The following is an 18807-nucleotide window of genomic DNA, read 5'->3' on the forward strand; positions in this document are numbered from 1 at the left end:
TCACACTCACATTCATACCTATGAACAATTTGGAGTCAACAATGAAGCTAGCATGTTTTTGGAATGTGGGAGGAAGTCAGAGTCCCCTGAGAAAACATGCCAACAAGGAGTACATGCCAACTCTACACAGAGATGTCCCTACGAAGATTGGAACCCAGATCTTCCAGATCTCCTGACTCATCGATAGGCTACCGTGTGGCCCCGTTAGGCTATTAGTCTAAGAAAAACAAAATGATCAACGTTACAGCTCCCAAGTCTATAGCTGTCTTGTCTGTATGCAATGGCATCCATCCAATGTGGTCATTATTTTACCCTTTAAAAAAAAAAATCAACATGTCTTTTCCTCTGAAGCAGCTGTTGTGAACCAAAACACGCTTTTAAACCCCAAATGGCATTCGCTTAGGTATTTTATAGCAACTCCTACTTGTCCTTTTTTGTTTGGCTCTCTCCTGTAATTCATCTTATCAGAGCTTGCAGAGCGGTCTATGTCACGTCAACATAACAACATGCATTCTTCAGCCAAACTGATGCACGTATCATCACTAGCAGCCTTATGAGGATAATTATTAAGAGAATTACACACAGGGTGCACGTATTATTAGGGGGCACCAAAGAGAGGAGGAGGGGGGAAAAATGAACAAGTCGTGGTTTACACACACACACACACACACACACACACACACGGGCCCTGCGGCTCAAGCATCTTTTTAAGTGTCGGTAATAAAATGTTGACACCACCTCCACAAGAACTCCTGTCCAATGGGAGGCCATTAAGCAAACTTTTATTTGGCCTCAGAAAATGCTTGAACATCCTTTGCACGGCTCCTCGCGCTCACTCCTCAACATGTGCAGGTAGGACCCGGCTGAAGGGGGGGATTATAATTTTGACTTTTTACTCCAGCATCTGTAGCCGCATCGCCATCGAGTCAGCGAAACATGGCCTTCCGCTCCTCTGCTTTGACGAGGTAAATAACGTTGTTGGATCAATGTCAAGGCTCGTCATCACTTATATTTATGATGACCTGAAATAGTTGAGTATTTTATGTCCCACCGCTTAAAGGCAGCAGGAAACATGCCAAACAAGAGGGAAGTACTCCATTGTGTTACACTTGCAGAGTGTAAGGAATAATAGGAACTGGCATGACATTGATTATGTGACTTAGTCGTTACATAAAAAGATGCAGGCTCTTTGCAAGCTGCTACAGTGTTACGGCATCACCTTCACCTCGTCAGTGAAGGACTTGCATAAATGTGGATGCAACCTCGGGTGACCTTATAAAACAGCCATGGCCTGGTGGCTCTGCAAAGTGCATGCTTTTATTACAGCGGTTTTTGCATGTTTATATGACTGCCAATCAGTTGCATTAAGGATATTTTGTTATTTAAAAGGTAATCTTCAAATACTAAAAAATACTAGAGTTAGCCTCCAATTTATTTATTGTATTCTAAACTTAAGACAGGCCCTGTGATTGGCTAGCGACCAGTCCAGGGTGTACCCCGCCTCTCGCCCGAAGACAGCTGGGATAGACTCCAGCACCCCCGCGACCCTCGTGAGGAAAAAGCGGTAGAAAATGAATGAATGAACTTAAGACAGGGTTTAAAACGGAGTGGGAAGAACAAAGGCAAAAACTTACCACTTCCACACTGAGTGGGAGGAGAACTTCTTTTAACTCTATAATTTCATGTAATGCCGTGTCTAAACAAAGGAAAATTACTGACACTTCAGAATACTTGTCTTGAATATTTTTTGACTGCTAATAATAAGCCATAGTCAGATAGATGGAGCCATGATGGAACCACAACATTGCGAGAGATTACTTCTTAAGATACCCAATGCCAATTTCTGTTTTATTCCGAATATGACTGAAGCTACCGAATGCAATTCCACATTTATTCTGTATGAAATCTCACAGGTCATCATAATTAAAGCATGGAATATGAATTCTTCTGTTCACAAGTCTTCATCCCCGGATATTACACATTCACTGCCATGTGATAATAATGTGAGATAAATGCTCAGTATAGATCACTCTTATTAACACCTCACCATGGCATGGGTTTATGTAAAAGCTTTTTAAAAAGCTGCATCTATGAAGACATGACAGCTGGCTTGTACCTGAGAGATGGATTGGTGTTGGGAAAAAAAAAGTCAGTGAGACCCCGAGGGGACCTTTGAAGACGTCTTTTAAGGGTGTAAACGTTGGAGGCCGACATCTGTCCTTGCTGCTGACGAAGCCATCAGTCACCTCTTTGACATTTCACTCACTCAAGAGGCGAACGCGCATCTGAAAAGGAGTTTACACAGACAGAAGTTACGCCCTTGCAGTCACCTCTAGCGCAGCCATTTCTCAGATGGATGAGACGCAGCCTTTTATAAAAGTATCCTGTCTGTATCTCAGGGTGGATTTGGCCCAAATGCCCGAAATAGTAGAGTCCTGTGTATGAACCAGGAAGTAGGCTGCTCGCTAGAAAATAAATTGAGCAGAATATAAAAGAATGGTACGGCCTAACTGTCATTTGTCATTCTTAATGAACCAGGAATTACTCTGCTAGCTAACATACAGGAAAAAGAGTGCAAACTGAATCATTCTTTTCACTTCTGTAATATAATATTTAATAGGTTTTGTATTTATGTTACGTAATCAAAATGGACAGTTCCCCTAACTAAAAGTGGTATGGTCCTAAGTTATATGTAGCTACTCTGTTAACCATGAAGTAGCCTGCTAGCTAACAGACATTCATTCATTTTCTACCGCTTATCTTCACAAGGGTGACGGGCGTGCTTGAGCCTATCCCAGCTGTCTTCGGGCAGATTGGCAAAAAAAAGCACAAATAAGGCTCTCTAAGATTTTTTTTTCACTGAAAGAAATTGTTCATTCCTTTGTTGAACCAGGAAGTAGCCTGTCCGCTAACAAACGTGCAACCAAACAAGCGCTAGTTTATATAGTTGTCAAACGTTCTGTAGGTATTTACACTATTATTAAAGCACACATTCATCCATTTTCTACGACGCAGTGTCACGCTTTTGACAAATCCTACGTATATTGTACCTAATCAAATCAACTTTATTTGTATAGCACTTTTCCTGCAAAGAAATGCAACACAAAGTGCTTTACAGAATTAAAACAATTTCCACAATTAAAAGGAAAAAACAAAGAAACAAAAGAAAGTCCCTCCTTCCCACCCTCCATACTAGACCCACACACGCACGCAATCACACAATCACACAATCACACACAGTAGGGAGACATGGCATGGCACTGAGGAACAAGGAAACGCCACCTTTGGGGCCGTCCACACTGGGAGGAGCTGCAGGCCGTACCATCGGAGGACCAGCACCCGGGCCCCCCGACTCCGACAGACGGGCGGACCCCCACATTAAAGGGAGGAACCCCCAGCCGACTGGGTCGAAGGGACCCCCCCCTGAGGAAACACTGGAGTTAAAAGCTGAAGACTAAGAGCATAAAATAGGACTAAAAAGATAAAAACATAACACTGGAGTTAAAAGCTGAAGAGCAAGAGCCAAAAAAATATGACTAAAAAGATAAAAACAAAACACTGGAGTTAAAAGCTGAAGACTAAGAGCATAAAATATGACTAACAAGATAAAAACAAAACACTGGAGTTAAAAGCTGAAGACTAAGAGCAAAAAAATATGACTAAAAAGATAAAAACATGAGAAAAGTTTAAAAATATTAGTTAAAAGCCTGATTAAAAAGGTGCGTCTTTAATCTTTAATGAAGCGTCCGGTTTAAGTATGTCATGTCTGTGATGTGTTAGTGATTTCAAGACAATCACGCTGATGTTTTGTGTCTTCATCCACAGAAAGCAACCGTGTGTTGTGACATACTCGCCTGTCTACTTGGCGCTTGTGTCGTTCCTGTTTGCGCCAGCACTTGGACGTGAGTCATCCGCCACACTCTGCAAAGCCCATTCTTACTACAGTACATGTGCAGGTGTACCTAATGAAGCCATTGTCTTTACCATAACCCGCCAAGCAAAGGCCCAAAATAGCAGACGCACTTTGCTGGTGTGCGTCGTGCACGGGATTAAATCAGATTAAACGTCCCTTCTGACAATCACAACAAGCCCCATTGTCTGCGCTTGTGTAGGGAATCTGTAAATCTAATATGAAGCGGCGGATAAAGCAAGAGTGCAGCTTTAAATTGGAGTGCACGCGGCGACGCCATGTGACATCTTCATTACGATCCCCCTCGTGCTCGTTACACTAATGACTGGCTTTGCCGGTGTAAAACAGCGGCAGACTGTAACATTTTAACAACTTGAGTGTGCAGTCTGATAAGTGTTTAGTGGGGGGGAAAAATGTGATTATAAATACCTTCTCGCCACTTGATCTCATTTCTCAGCATTTATGTGGGATCTGTGAACTGCCTCCAGATGTGTCGCGTCCACGGCCACGCCACTCGCAGTCGATGAGCTGACTCAGTCGCCACAAAGACAGGTCTCTTTAGGTGGCTGTGGGACAACAAAAACACCAACAGTGGTTATAATATCCGGGATAAATTGGATTTATTTTAGGGGTGCAATAGTACATGTAAGGTGCATGGCGACCGAGTGGTTAGCGTGCAGGCCACACAGCTAGGAGACCCGAGTTCCATTCCACCCTCTGCCATCTCTGTGTGGAGTTTGCATGTTCTCCCCGTGCATGTGTGGGTTTTCTTCAGGGACTCTGGCTTCCTCCCACATTCCAAAAACATGCTAGGTTAATTGGCGACTCCAAATTGTCCATAGGTATGAATGTGAGTGTGAATGGTTGTTTGTCTATATGTGCCCTGTGATTGGCTGGCGACCAGTCCAGGGTGTACCCTGCCTCTCGCCCCAAGACAGCTGGGATAGGCTCCAGCACCCCCGCGACCCTCGTGAGCATAAGCGGTAGAAAATGAATGAAATGAATGAATGAATGAATAATACATGTATCTGTTCCGAACTGGTTAGCGCGCCGACCTCACAGGAGACCAGGGTTCAATTCCACCCTTGGCCATCTCTGTGTGGGGTTTGCATGTTCTCCCCATGCATGCGTGTGTTTTCTCCGGGTACTCCGGTTTCCTCCCACATTCCAAAAACATGCTAGGTTAATTGGCCACTCCAAATTGTCCATAGGTATGAATGTGAGTGTGAATGGTTGTTTGTCTATATGTGCCTTGTGATTGGCTGGCCACCAGTCCAGGGTGTACCCCGCCTCTCGCCCAAAGACAGCTGGGATAGGCTCCAGCACCCCCGCGACCCTCGTGAGGAAAAGCGGTAGAAAATGAATGAATGAATGAATGAATGTTCCGAACTGTGACCCCTGTATCAAACAATACACTTCTGATAGCGCTCTGTGCTGAAAGCTCAGCATATCGGTGATCGACTACTCTGGCTTAGGTTGCACTGTCAAGCACAGAGCCACTGAGCTCCGCCACCCACATTCATATGTCTAACACGTACATCAAATGTACGTGATACTATGAAATGAACACTACAAGTTGGCTGCAATGATAACCTTGTACACAACTTTTCTTCTGTCCTACCAGAACTGGACTTTAACCGATTGGATGGCGACACCGTCTGCCCACCCATGAGAGGCGGACAAGATGATCTACCAGGTGGAAAAGTCTATTTTTGTACATCAGTTAGTTACTTAGGATTATGTAAGGACATTAAACAGCCTTAGAGGAGATCAACTATCCCAAAGAAAGTACTCGCTTTCTGTCATAACTTCATAGCTTCTACATAAATAAAATATCTACATGTACTCATCCTCCCATGACTCCCGTAGGTTTCGATTTGATCACCCAGTTTCAGCTGGATGTCATTCCCCTTAAAGGCGTGAGGAAGGTGGACGGCTCTACTCCCCTCCAGGTGGCCTACCGCCTTGACCGGGAGGCCAACTTCCAAATCCCGACCATGTAAGTGCAAACACAGTGGAGAGAGACTTTCAGAGAGACGATAAAGACACAGAAAGATGTCGTATTATATGTCGTGTGCTGAACTACTGCAGGTGTTTCATTATTACAGGTCCGCTGCAGATGTTACTGAACATCGGCCACATAATAATTGGTAGCAAAAAAAACTTGTCTGAACATATTTGGCATCCACAGAGGGATGGTTCGTGATGCATTTAAGTACCTGAAGAAAAGAAGAAGCACTCTTTTCAGGGATTGTGTAGTTCGTCATCATTTCAACGTTTCCAGAGTTGGATGTCGACATTCCCTGTGGTGCCTAGAGGGAAAAATATATAGGGATTTTAACATTATAGTACTTTTAGAAAAGTACTACATTCAACAAATATAAAAACATATGACAATATATTATCTACTAATGTCATTACACTCTGTGTGTTCGGTGTTCCATGGAGCCAAGGGAATGAAATCAATGCCCAGAGTGAACTCTCTTCCTGTCTGTTTGAAGGCGGGAGACGAGTAAAGCAGACACACATGCCATATAATAAGCCCGGAAAAATGATTTGTATTTATTATGCATTTACTTTATGTATTATTGTCCCAGGCCTGAGGCCAGACGGTGGCCAAGTAGTTAGCATGTTTTCACCTGTCCTTTAGTAAGTTTTAGTACGAAATCCTGCTAGATTCTCAGGCTCTCGTCTTCTTCTTGGTAAAGATTTATCCTCTGCTGCGTGTGCTCCTTCAAAGCCGTGAAAGAAGAGTGAAATAAATAGCCAGTGCTGACAACATCAGTGGCTTCCTGTAAAAATTTCACAAGTTTGTAATTAAAGGTTGTGGACTTGGCAGCGTGTCCAGATTAGCTCGTTTGTGCCTCACGGCTTAAAAAAAAAAAAAAATCAGGCCAGTGTTCAGACTCATTAGAGAAACTGGATTTTTTTTGTTTTTTTTTTAAATCAGGCCAGTGCTCAGACTCATTAGAGAAACTGGATTTTTATTTTTTTAATCATTTTTTTAAGTGTGACATTTTGTGTGCTGGTTTGTTCTAACCAGAATTTAGTAGGATTTTGTACAAAACATGCAAAATAGTCCAGAGAAACAGACAAAATGGAGGTTTAGATTTAAAATAACAATCATTTTTAGCTCATCGGTCTTAAAGAAATGAACGCGTTAGATGTGGGTACATGTAAGGTTTTTAACAGCAAGTCTACCATGTTTGTCAAAGATTAAATTACGGAAATATGAAAGATATCTTTCAAGATATCACCCTTGGTTTTAAGATTAAGATTAAGATAAGCCTTTATTCGTCCCTCAGTGGGGAAATTTGTATTGCACAGCAGCAAGAGTACAGAGTCAGTTAAGCAGTACAAAATACACAATATAGAAAAATAAACAAGATAAACAATCCAAGTATTAACAAAATCAACAGTTTTTCCAGAGTTATATACAATACAGTATGTAGATAATATGAAACAAGATGAGATATATGACCAGTCTATACACGGGGATCATGTTAGTGAGTTAATATGAGGCATTATGGAAATACTTCACATAGAACTTATTAGCATATTGCATTTAAAGTGCTTAAAGCCCTTAAAGTATTAAGGTGAGACTCCGGGTTCTGTCCAAGGTTTCTTCCCCAGAGGGAGTTTTTCCTTGCCTCCGTCGCCAAGTGCTTGCTCATGTGGGTTTTCAGTTGGTTCTCTGCTTTGTATGTATGAATGTGACCTCCATGTGTCAAGTGCCATGACATAACTGTTGTGATTTGGCACTATATAAATAAAATTTAATGGAAAATTGACTTGAGAATTAGAAGGTTAGTGATATAGGTCTCTGGAAGACATCTTTCTGTATTTGAAAGAGCAAACTCTCAACTAATTCTACAGGTGTAACCTTCATGTGCTTTCATATTGAGGGAATATCCATGCATATTAGCCCTGCAGGCTTTTTACTGTAATACATTATTTCATAAATCATCTAAATGAAAGACTGTTCAGGTAATGGCACTTTACATAATGAAAGATTGTGCATCATCGGGGCTGATCCTTTTGCAAGGCCAGCCTGATCAGAAGCTGTTATGTAACGCCCTGGCTGCACCGTCACACTGAATGCTAATACGTGTTTACTGCCTCCACACGTCCAGGGGCTGCTACTTTTAAGTCGCCAAGGTTCTCCTTCTGCCTGGTCCCCTTTTCATTCTGCAGGGCAAAGGCAGCACATGCTTGAAACTTTCTAACCCCTCAGGCAGAGCTGGAGAGAGAGCTCCCTTTGTTTTATTGGGATACAGGAAACTCTTTTTTTATTGCCTCACCTTTGTTGTTTACAAGACGGTAAAAAAAGGGGGAGGTTGGGAGGGGGGGCACAGCGCCCATCTTTGAATTCACCGCCTACCGTGAATCCGGCTCGTTAAAAAAAACTCACAGAGTAGCTGCTGGCGTAATTGGAAGATTGAATTACACCAAGAGAGAGGCAACGTCTTTCCCATGACCTGAATAATTATATAATGTCATGCAACTAAATCTATATTAGCTTACAAATCCTATTTGGAAACAGGCATAATACCATAAGGTAGACCGGAGCAATCGAAGGACCTCAAATACAAGGGCTGTGTGCAACAAACTTTCTTTCATCAGCAGGATTACACATAAGCTATACAACTGATTTCCATGACGCTTAGTGGGTAGGTGGCACATGTGCACAGCAAAAAGCCATCACAGTAGACGTAATACCACGAGGAATACACCTAACCAATCAAATGACCTCAAATACAAGGGCTGTGTGCAAGAAACCTACTTGAGTTAGCACAGGGGTCGGCAACCTTTAGCATCAACACCACAGAACCTTTTTCATTCATTCATTCATTTTCTACCGCTTATCCTCACGAGGGTCGCGGGGGTGCTGGAGCCTATCCCAGCTGTCTTTGGGCGAGAGGCGGGGTACACCCTAGACTGGTCGCCAGCCAATCACAGGGCACATATAGACAAACAACCATTCACACTCACATTCATACCTATGGACAATTTGGAGTGGCCAATTAACCTAGCATGTTTTTGGAATGTGGGAGGAAACCGGAGTACCCGGAGAAAACCCACGCATGCACGGGGAGAACATGCAAACTCCACACAGAGATGGCCGAGGGTGGAATTGAACCCTGGTCTCCTTGCTGTGAGGTCTGCGCGCTAACCTCTAGACCGCCGTGTCGCCCCAGAACCTTTTTAACCAATAAATGAATAACGCCAGATATAGTTTCCTGAAACATATTGTCACCTTGCTTTTCTGTCTGTCTGTGACGCACTTTAAGACTTCCCCACAGACTTCCACTACCACTCTCAGTGTCGCTTTATTTGCCATTCATGGGCAACAAAGGAAGCTAACAAGACAAGTCGTTGACCAGCATCATGGTATCTTAACGAGTTGACTCGTTGACCAGCAGTACAACTACACAGAAGCATGAACCAGCTCGAGCCGTTCCTTAATAAATTGACTTGTATACCTGTAACAATGTTTTGGAATGTTCAGTACGACATCGACTTGAGCTAATTCCACTATCCTAGGCTGAACTTTCCCCGCGGTTTCCCTGACGAGTATTCCTTCATGGTGACCTTCCGCATGATCAAGAACACGGTGAACAAAGTGTGGAACGTTTGGCAAATCGTGGACGAGGACGGCCGCAAACAAGCCGGCATGAGGCTGAATGGAGACCAGCAGGCGTTGGAGTACTTCCTGACGGGCCCCGACGGCAGCCTCCAGACCGTCACCTTCCCCGGCTTGTCCGTGCTCTTCAACACCAAGTGGCACAAGGTGATGATCGGCGTCGAGCGCGACATGGTCACGCTCTATGTAGATTGCCAGCCTGTGGACCAGAAGCCAATCAAGGGCAAAGGTCCCATTAACACAGAAGGAGACACCCTGATCGGAAGGCTGGATACTGATCCCGAAGCATCCGTAGTGGTGAGCAGTGTGTACAAGCTGTCAAGACTGGTGTGGAATCGGAGGATAACCTTGTCCTTTCACAGTTTGAGCTGCAGTGGATGCTGATTCACTGTGACCCAAAGAGAGCCCAGAGAGAGAGCTGCAACGAGCTGCCTGCCACTGAGGTACAGGACATGTGACTCAGATGTGCTCAGCATCTGATGCGGTTTGTGGTTTTAGTCACACACAGTGGGCCCATTGCATGCTGGGTGGAAACAAAGTGGTAGATGCTGGGATGGATGAGGCAACCGACACTCTGATCACCGAGATCTTAATTGGTTGGCAAAGTCGGTCTGCATGATGTTGGTAATTCCTAATAGCTGTGGTTACTATTTCATTCAACCTCAGCCAGAAATGGAATGTACCACAGCTTTTCCACAACTGCAAAGGCCATATGGGGCTCATTAAAACTAGCATTTTTGCTAAACTAGCAAAGGTAAGCCATTACATACTGTGTAAAGCAAGGGTGGGTAAACTACGGCCCGGGGGCCACAAACAGCCCACCAAGTGTTTGAATCCGGCCCGCCGGTTGCTTTCTAAGTAGTTCTACTCTATACAAACTAGCGTGCAGACCTTACAGCTAGGAGACCCAAGTTCAATCCCACTCTCGGCTATCTCTGTGTGGAGTTTGCATGTTCTCCCCGTGCATGCGTGGGTTTTCGCCGGGTACTCCGGTTTCCTCCCACATTCCAAAAACATGCTAGGTTAATTGGCCACTCCAAATTGTCCATAGGTATGAATGTGAGTGTGAATGGTTGTTTGTCTATATGTGCCCTGTGATTGGCTGGGGACCGGTCCAGGGTGTACCCCGCCTCTCGCCCCAAGACAGCTGGGATAGGCTCCAGCACCCCCCACGACCCTCGTAAGGATAAGCGGTAGAAAATGAATGAATGAACATAAAAACTGGCAACATGACTTGCAAGTCGGATGTCTTATTTAGTAAAAAACACAAAATTGTCAAATTAAATTACATATTTTGATGTGGTCTGATGTTTAAAGTGTTTAAAGTCCTGAAAAAAGGGACATGAGAACATACAGCTGATAGTATAACACTTTTACAGATAAAATTTGACAAATAATTCAAGGAATATTATAAGCATAAAATAGTGTGTGTTAAATATATGTTCTGACCCCCCAGACAATTTTTGGGGGGTCCTCATTTTTTAGAAGTAATTTTTTCATCTTTGTGTGTCATTTAAAATTTTTTGACACATTTTGGACACCCTAACCCTAAAGGTTTTTAAAATATAGAATTAATTTGTAACAAATGGTAGGTTGTATAGTACAAATACAAACCACAGAATGATAAGGTATGTTTGTGAGATTTTTGTACATAAAACTGCAGTGTAATTAGTAGAAAATTAGCCTTTGGTTAAATGCCTATTTTTACGGCAAACTGTAACGTTTTCAAGAGCATGTGTGCCATGTTTGAGAAACATCATGCTGTGAATGAAACATACTGTAGTGCTTAACGTCCCATGCGGGGAGCATGCATGTTAGCGCGTGGAGCAGCAATATACTTCATGCTTTTGGTGCAACATTTTGGGCACATTAACAAGAGGATACGTGTCATGAAGGCTGAACGTGTACTGCAAAGAGTTCCCATGGCATTAACCGGTGAGCATATCCTATTGCAATTGGCCGATGCGCTGCAGGCTACCATGTTCACAGCCGGGGTTGGCTGTTAACATGGGGGGGTGTTCATACTATGGGCCGTGTGTATGGAAATGACAGCATGATGAGAACTCACTGCCATGATTCTTAGCAGGTGCGCTTGTGCTGCTTATGGTGATGTCGGGGTGACTACTTCCACTAACGCTGCAATTTTGTTCTTATTTCTCTGACTCCTTCAGATGTATGCCAATGCTGAGGTATTTATCTCTTTACCTATTCTATTTTTTTTTTTTTTTTGCTAATCTGCTTGAATTGCTTGATTGCCTCATTTGCTTTGTTCTAGATCTAATTCAGCGATGGTGGCTTTGGTTCAACCATTCATAAACTATATTATATTTGATGTAAGTAACCACATGAACTTTCCACTACTGACTGTCCATTTCCTGTCCTAGCCTGACAAATCAGTCCAAGGCCCCCCTGGATCCCCTGGCCCTGTGGGTCCTCGTGGCGCCACAGGAGAAAACGGCAGAGATGGACGGGATGTAAGCATTCACTTATGAATACCACCATGTTATTGTCTCCTACTTACGGGCTTCATGGTGTGGATTGACTGTTTTATCTTCTCTCAAAGGGTCTTCCGGGGGCTCCTGGCAGCCCGGGTGCTCCTGTAAGTACAAAAAAAATAAATGCTCCTACAGATGTTGGCGCGGTCTTCCAACTCTCAGCAGTAAACCTTTCAACCATTTCAAAGTGGGATAAACTGTAGTGATGGCTTCTAAACACGATATGACGCTCGTCTTTCAAACACAACAGAATGGATGCTCAAACTGTTTTGAGAACTGCAGCACTGATTCCGGTCCTTAGCAGAACCTGGCGGTAGACAAGTACTAATTGCAGTCTATATAGTCTAATTTCTCTAGTCTTAAACAAGAAGAGAAAAATGATTTATGTTCACTGTGGCTGAATATATAACTGTTGTGTTTGCTTGTCAGGGCAGCAAAGGAGAGCAGGGGGAAATTGGACTTCCTGGGCAGCGAGGTCTACCAGGTCTACCAGGATCTGATGTAAGCAACACCCTTCATTGCTATCGGCTTCATGATAATCTAATATGGCATTTTCATGGTCTGTAGGGTTCTCCTGGCCCAATGGGTCCAAGAGGGGCAGTGGGCGAGCGAGTAAGGCGCATTTAAATCTATTTAGAATCTTCCAAGTTGTTGTTGTTGACGACACTAATCTGTCTGTATGGATCTTTTAGGGACTCCCTGGCTTCCCCGGGCCTGCGGGTCCTCCAGTGAGTGAACACCTTTTTTTTTATGCAGTTGCCCATTAAGCCTCTAAGTCAAGTCAATGTCTTCAATATTGTGTCTTCACAGGGCCCAGCAAGTGAAGGACCTGCTGTACGTGTACACTGCTGCGCTGTTGGAACCTCTGCATATAATCTCCTGTTGCTGATAGTTCATGTTTCTGACAGGGACCACCAGGGAAACCAGGAATACCCGGAGATGAAGGAAATATTGGACCTGAGGTCAGATTTTAAATTAAACCCCCCACGGTGAGGGGATAAAATGACCATACTGGATGGGAATGAAGGCTAGATACTGTGATACTTGAAATGGTACATGGTATCAACCTATTGTACATGCCTTTCTTCCAATATATTGATTATCACACAATCGCTGTATCAATATGACCGAAATATTGCATCATGTGTTAGTCTGCTACTCTCATCCAGTATCAAATGTTTTATTGACATACTGAATGTCTTACATTTGTAGGGCCAACCTGGACCCAGAGGAGAGAACGGAAACCCAGGACCTCCAGGGCCTCCCGGTCCACCGGGTCCGGTGGTACGCAGAGCCAGATTGTTGTTCTTTTGAGGGTGTTGATGGTACAGCAAGTACCAAATTCACTCAAATATAAGACTGTATCATTACCTAGGAAAATGTCTGAAAAGGACAGGTCGTCACATGGCGCCAAGCGAGTCAGAGCCTTTCTTCCTGTCACTCACACACACCTGGAGACCTGTAGCAAAAGAAGAATTGTTAAAACAATGAAGTAGAGTCATCAAATATCTACTATCAGTTGTCTTATATGTGGGTATACAAGTACAATAAGTGGCTTTAAACTGGATTAGTTAAGTGTCTAACCTTGGTTGCTGATGCCTACGCCTTTTCTTTGCTTTACCACTGTGGGAATCCCTCTTCCTGGTGTTGCATCTTTGTCGAAACAAAACATCTAAAGCGCCTTTGGATGTTTTGGATATGACTTATAACTGTGTTTGTAGGGGCCGCCTGGTGCTACTGGTGAGGAAAGTGGGGAAGCTGTGAGTGTTTTTTTTTCTGCCCTGGTTTCCTGCATGCGTGGCTAAAAAGATCAGTTGTGGCTGGGATTGTGTCATTTGATTGAATTATGTAAGTATATTTCATCGATATTTCTAGTGTCCTGCAGCCTGTCCTGCTGGGCCTCAAGGACTGGCTGGTCTACCAGGCATGAAGGTGAGCCATTGTACTGCTATAACTGATCAATGAATAAATTCCTCTACATTTGATTATGGGATGTCTATGGGATGTCTACTCAGGGACACAAAGGTTTGGCAGGTGAAAATGGAAAAGATGGAATACCCGGAGAAAAGGTAACGGTAAAGTTTTACCAAATGCAACATGTCTGAATGCAATCATGTGACTTTGTGGAATATTTCCACAGGGGGAGACAGGACCACAGGGTCCTCAGGGTCTGCCAGGTCGCATGGGAAACGACGTAGGGCTATTTTCCTATCCTTGCTATTTTTTATTTATCATTTTTATTTTATTTTTTAATTATTTTTTATTATTTTTTAATTATTATTATTATTTATTATAATATACATATAATATAATATACAATTTTTTCACTATTTTACACACGTATATACTTATGTGATATTTCTATCAGGGTCAAAGAGGGTCTGTTGGATTTCCTGGTGCAACGGGAGAGAAAGGAGACATCGTAAGTTGGAATTAAGATTGCTTACATTTATAAAGTGAAAGCTGAGGATTTTTTTCTCGATGTGTCCCAGGGTCCTCCAGGGTTTAATGGTGTCCCAGGACCCACAGGCCCACCTGGATCTCCAGTAAGAATCTTCACATGATCAGCTTGGGTGTTTAGTACAAGAAATCAGCGTCAGGAAGTGCTTATTGAGGTTGTCCCATCAGGGTGTGGAGGGAGTGCGTGGACGCCAAGGCTTGGAGGGACCAAAGGGTGATGAAGTCAGTGTTCCCATTGACGGCCATTTTAAAAAATATCATTTCCCAATTGAAATATGACGTATTGACACAATGATGGTCACTAGGGAGCTATTGGACCTCAAGGAGAGCAGGGTCCTAAAGGAGAAAAGGGAGATGTTGTAAGTATGAATGGATCGGACTCTTCTGCCGCTGCATTTTTACCAAAACATGTTTGACTTGTTTGCTTTGTCATGGCAGGGAGAGGCAGGCAAAAATGGCATTGACGGCATTCCTGGAGCGGATGGTGCTAAGGTTTTGTCATCACTATAATATTAACATATAGCTTGCAAAAGTGACTTCTGAGCACACCGTATGTTTGGTCTTAAAATACTCTACAGGGACAGCCTGGCACAACTGGGGCAGTCGGTATCAGGGGGATTGTGGGTATTCCGGTAAGTCAAGTTCATAGATATACCAGAAAACAGCATTGGTTAAGCTTAGTAAAAGGCATGTTATATTGCCAAAATTCATGTATTTTTATAATGTTTTAATGTTTATTCTCCAAAGGGGCTTCCTGGGAAGCAGGGTGTAGTAGGACCTCCTGGTGAAAAGGTATCATTTTAATTTATTATTAGTGTCCATTATTCCATTTGACTTTACTAATATTGCTTATAAAATACATACTGTAAATACGTATGTATGCAATGATTATCTGCTCGAGGCTGAAAGTCCTCCACATGCTTTTCATCTGAATAAAATCGCTGTGGGTGTCTAAGCGTGTGGAGGACTTCTTCAGGCAACAAGAGGCTACAAACTCTGTATGACCAACATAATCATTTAAAAGGCATCCATCTTATGTCTAGGGTGACACTGGTACTGAAGGAGCCATCGGGCCTGTCGGACTGCCAGGCAAAAATGTAAGATTTGTCAATTTGGACATTTCATGTTTATCAGTGTATGCCTATGTTCTAAGTCTGTTTTTTATACAGGGAGATGCTGGTACACCTGGAGAAGATGGGAAACCAGGGGACAAAGGGTCAACGGTAAGTACCAATGAATTACCTTACTGACCCAAATATAAGACAAAAAGTTGCAATACACAATAAATATATGAAAGAGTGATTAAAAAAAGATTATTTAGATCAGGGGTCTCAAACTCAATTTACTTACTTACAATTTACTTACTAAAAAAACATTTATTAAAAACAGAAAAATGAATAAACTTTGCTTTGGTTTCAATTTTCTACAAGAAAAGCTCTGATAAAACATTCCACTGTTCTCAAATATCTTAATTTTTATTTTTCTGCATAAAATAAGATGAAAAACAAATAAACAAATCAAGAATAAAGAAAATCAATCAATCAGTAATAAATAAATATGATAATAATAATAAAACGGCAAATAATAAAAACTTAAGAAACCACATATAGTTGGTGGGTAGACAAATTATTTTTTTCAGATTAAAATGAACAAAGCATTATTAGAGCCCTGTAGACATGACAAAACACGACTATAGTCACATTTATCCTTTTTTTTTTAACATATTGCGCAACTGCAAGGTCTTGAGACACATGCTAACTCGCAAACTAGAGCTAGCGACCTAAACGGTAGCCTTCAAGTTATTTCCTTTAAACTTAAATAGCCAAAAACTTACCACTTCCACACGGATAGGGAGGTTAACTATTAACAGTTATTTAACCTTTAACATGAACATTAATCAAACGTAAAAAAAATTTCTGGGTACATGATACCATACAGCATCCATATCAAACTTGCGCGGGCCGCACTAACATTAAACTTTCATATCAAGGCGGGGGCCACAAACTAGTGTCCTGCGGGCCACATTTGGCCCGCGGGCCGCGTGTTTGAGACACCTGCTTTAGATACTTGTCTTGCATGCTGAAAGGGGTGTTGCAAGCGAGGGAGACAGGGTTTTATATGTGTAGTCCAGGCATACATTTTTAAAACCAATTTCTATTGTTGATTCTTGGTCTGATAACTTTTTTAGGGTGAAACAGGGAAACAAGGGCCAGTTGGGCCTGCAGGTCCTCCAGGAATCGAGGTGAGATTTTTCTATCTGTAGAGCTGCGATTGGTAAAAGTAAATAAAATGCTGTGAAATGATGTGGTTGTGACAGGGAGAGAAAGGAGAAAAAGGCGACACTGGCGCCCAAGGAATGAAGGGCCACACTGGACACAAGGGTGATGAGGTTAGTGGTGTAGGTTCATCCTAAAGCACCACCCTATAAACGCGCAGAGCTGAAATGTTTGAGCTAAAACGTCTTTCTTTCCAGGGACCAATGGGACCAATGGGACCAAAGGGAAGCTTGGTAAGTCTCTTTTCTCAGGATGTGCTGTTATTGAGGAGTTAGATGAGAATACTTACATTGTTCTTTGATGAGTAGGGAGATACAGGTGTTGCCGGAGATCCTGGAGTCAAGGGAGACCAGGTATGCTGAACTTACGTTTGCTTCAATAACCTTGAAACAACCTTTTTTTGTAAATGTCTTCTCCCTTTTCTCTTTTAGGGCCCTCCTGGTATTCCTGGAAATAAAGGAGAGGTAAATAGGTTGATGCTTAGCATGAACAGCACATTAAAACAATGAATGGGACTACCATACATAATCTATACAGTACATGAACATACAGTAGCAGGATTTCATTTATCATCCTCAGCCTGGAGCCAAGGGTCTCAGAGGAGCTACCGGGGCAGAAGGCAGACCAGGTCAGCCAGGTCATGAAGGTCTGGCTGGTCCGATGGGAGCAAGAGGGCTGGAGGGAGAACCAGGATTACCAGGAGCACCAGGACCCAGAGGTCTGCCGGTAAGTTCTCACTCCAACACCTCTTCTAAAATATGCTTTATTTTAGATTTGATGTGAGGTTAAGATCTAAAACTCCATTGTATTCTCACAGGGCCCTAAAGTTAGTGACGAGAAGCTCCGGGAAATGTGTTCAGCTGTCGTTGAAGGTAGGATTTATACATTCAAACCTTGATGAATCACTGAGATCGCTGGATTTGAGCCAACACTTTGTTTCATCCTCATGTAGAACAATTAGGAGAATTCATGAAAGATTTCCTCAAGAGGCCAGCTGCCCTCGGTGCCCCTGGTATCCCAGGACCGGCGGGACCACCGGGCCCTGCTGGAGCCGAAGGAGCGGCGGGACCTCCAGGAGCTCAGGGGGTGATGGGTCCCAAAGGTCATCCAGGGTTCTTTGGTCTTCCAGGCGCACCAGGAAAGAAAGGTCCATATTAAATCTCTCTGCTGTTAAAAGTGTAAACAATAGTATCTTATTATATCTGGCTCCTCTCTGCAGGCGATACTGGAGACAAGGGAGATAAAGGAGATAAGGGAGAGGACGGCGTTGGGATTAAAGGAAGCGCGGGTCCACCGGGTGCACCAGGTAAGATTTCCATACAAGGCAGTACAGAATGAAATCTGAAGACTTGCTTATGACAATGGTTATCCATTTATGTCATTCCCACCTTCAGGTGTCCCAGGTGCTCCCGGTGTGGGAAAGGACGGCAAAAACGGAGAGCCTGGTGAACAAGGAACTCCCGGCATCCCGGGAGCGGTTGGTCCGAGGGGTCCTTCTGGTCCGCCGGGCCTTTGTGACCCATCCACCTGTATGAACCGAAACCCACCACCTCTTTTCATGTACAGCGGGAAGAAGTCTGCTGTTTACAAACACAAGTGAGACACGAGTTCCAGTTTTGGAAAGGAGTTCTCCGACCGAAGTGGATCTAAACGACACGAGAGACACACACACAACTGTAGAAATTGTATAGATATTTTGTGATGTATACTAAAAAGACAGCTGCTACTGCCTTGCAGCACCATGACTGAGCTGCATACGCCCAAACAAATGCAAATGGTAAAATTATGAATTAATCATTCTTAATAAGCTCACCCGATAGACTAACTGAGCCAGTTAGAAGACAAAACTTCACAAATACAACCTGAAGTGTGCTTTTGTTCAAATGTAGGATGGCAGCAATGTTTTTCTTCCACCAACACAATAAAGCCATGTTCTTTTTCAAAGTGTCGCATACCTCAAGATCCCCATGAAGAGCCTTTTTTCACCCTACGGAAAAGAGTCAAACACACATTGAAAGGTTA

At 43.1% G+C, this 18807-nt stretch overlaps 3 protein-coding genes across 4 annotated transcripts in view; 1 reads left to right on the forward strand and 2 right to left on the reverse strand.

Moving 5' to 3' along the window:
* fam135b (family with sequence similarity 135 member B) overlaps positions 1 to 2270 on the reverse strand; it is a 71479-nt gene extending 69209 nt beyond the window's left edge. The window contains exons 1-2 of the mRNA XM_058046656.1: positions 2117 to 2270; positions 1635 to 1696 (exon numbers count right to left, since the gene is read on the reverse strand). The gene's annotated coding sequence lies outside the window, so the exon portion shown is untranslated. The remainder of the gene's footprint in view (positions 1 to 1634; positions 1697 to 2116) is intronic.
* On the forward strand, positions 829 to 18708 carry LOC131101469 (collagen alpha-3(IX) chain-like). The gene is made up of 38 exons (XM_058046668.1): positions 829 to 965; positions 3826 to 3902; positions 5535 to 5606; positions 5780 to 5909; positions 9455 to 9851; positions 9917 to 9997; positions 11726 to 11743; positions 11939 to 12028; positions 12118 to 12153; positions 12479 to 12550; positions 12617 to 12661; positions 12742 to 12777; positions 12860 to 12883; positions 12958 to 13011; positions 13262 to 13333; positions 13771 to 13809; positions 13925 to 13981; positions 14065 to 14118; positions 14190 to 14243; positions 14418 to 14471; positions 14542 to 14595; positions 14678 to 14731; positions 14815 to 14868; positions 14948 to 15001; positions 15088 to 15141; positions 15257 to 15301; positions 15553 to 15606; positions 15679 to 15732; positions 16698 to 16751; positions 16827 to 16898; positions 16983 to 17018; positions 17094 to 17138; positions 17217 to 17249; positions 17365 to 17511; positions 17603 to 17657; positions 17738 to 17932; positions 18005 to 18091; positions 18180 to 18708. Exons 1-38 carry the CDS (start codon positions 937 to 939, stop codon positions 18383 to 18385), a joined length of 2844 nt encoding a protein of 947 aa, XP_057902651.1. The 5' UTR covers positions 829 to 936; the 3' UTR covers positions 18386 to 18708.
* The window catches only part of col22a1 (collagen, type XXII, alpha 1), a 47191-nt gene continuing 30521 nt past the window's right edge, over positions 2138 to 18807 (reverse strand). Inside the window, exons 66-73 of one of the 2 annotated variants that reach the window (XR_009119200.1) lie at positions 17075 to 18772; positions 14497 to 14845; positions 13421 to 13508; positions 12076 to 12151; positions 6130 to 6222; positions 4340 to 4476; positions 3283 to 3423; positions 2138 to 2285 (exon numbers count right to left, since the gene is read on the reverse strand). The gene's annotated coding sequence lies outside the window, so the exon portion shown is untranslated. Of the gene's footprint in view, positions 2286 to 3282; positions 3424 to 4339; positions 4477 to 6129; positions 6223 to 12075; positions 12152 to 13420; positions 13509 to 14496; positions 14846 to 17074; positions 18773 to 18807 lie in introns of those variants that run through there. The other variant, XR_009119201.1, reaches the window with a different exon arrangement.

The sequence above is a fragment of the Doryrhamphus excisus genome, chromosome 14, assembly GCF_030265055.1.
Source record: "Doryrhamphus excisus isolate RoL2022-K1 chromosome 14, RoL_Dexc_1.0, whole genome shotgun sequence".
Lineage (NCBI taxonomy): Eukaryota > Metazoa > Chordata > Actinopteri > Syngnathiformes > Syngnathidae > Doryrhamphus > Doryrhamphus excisus.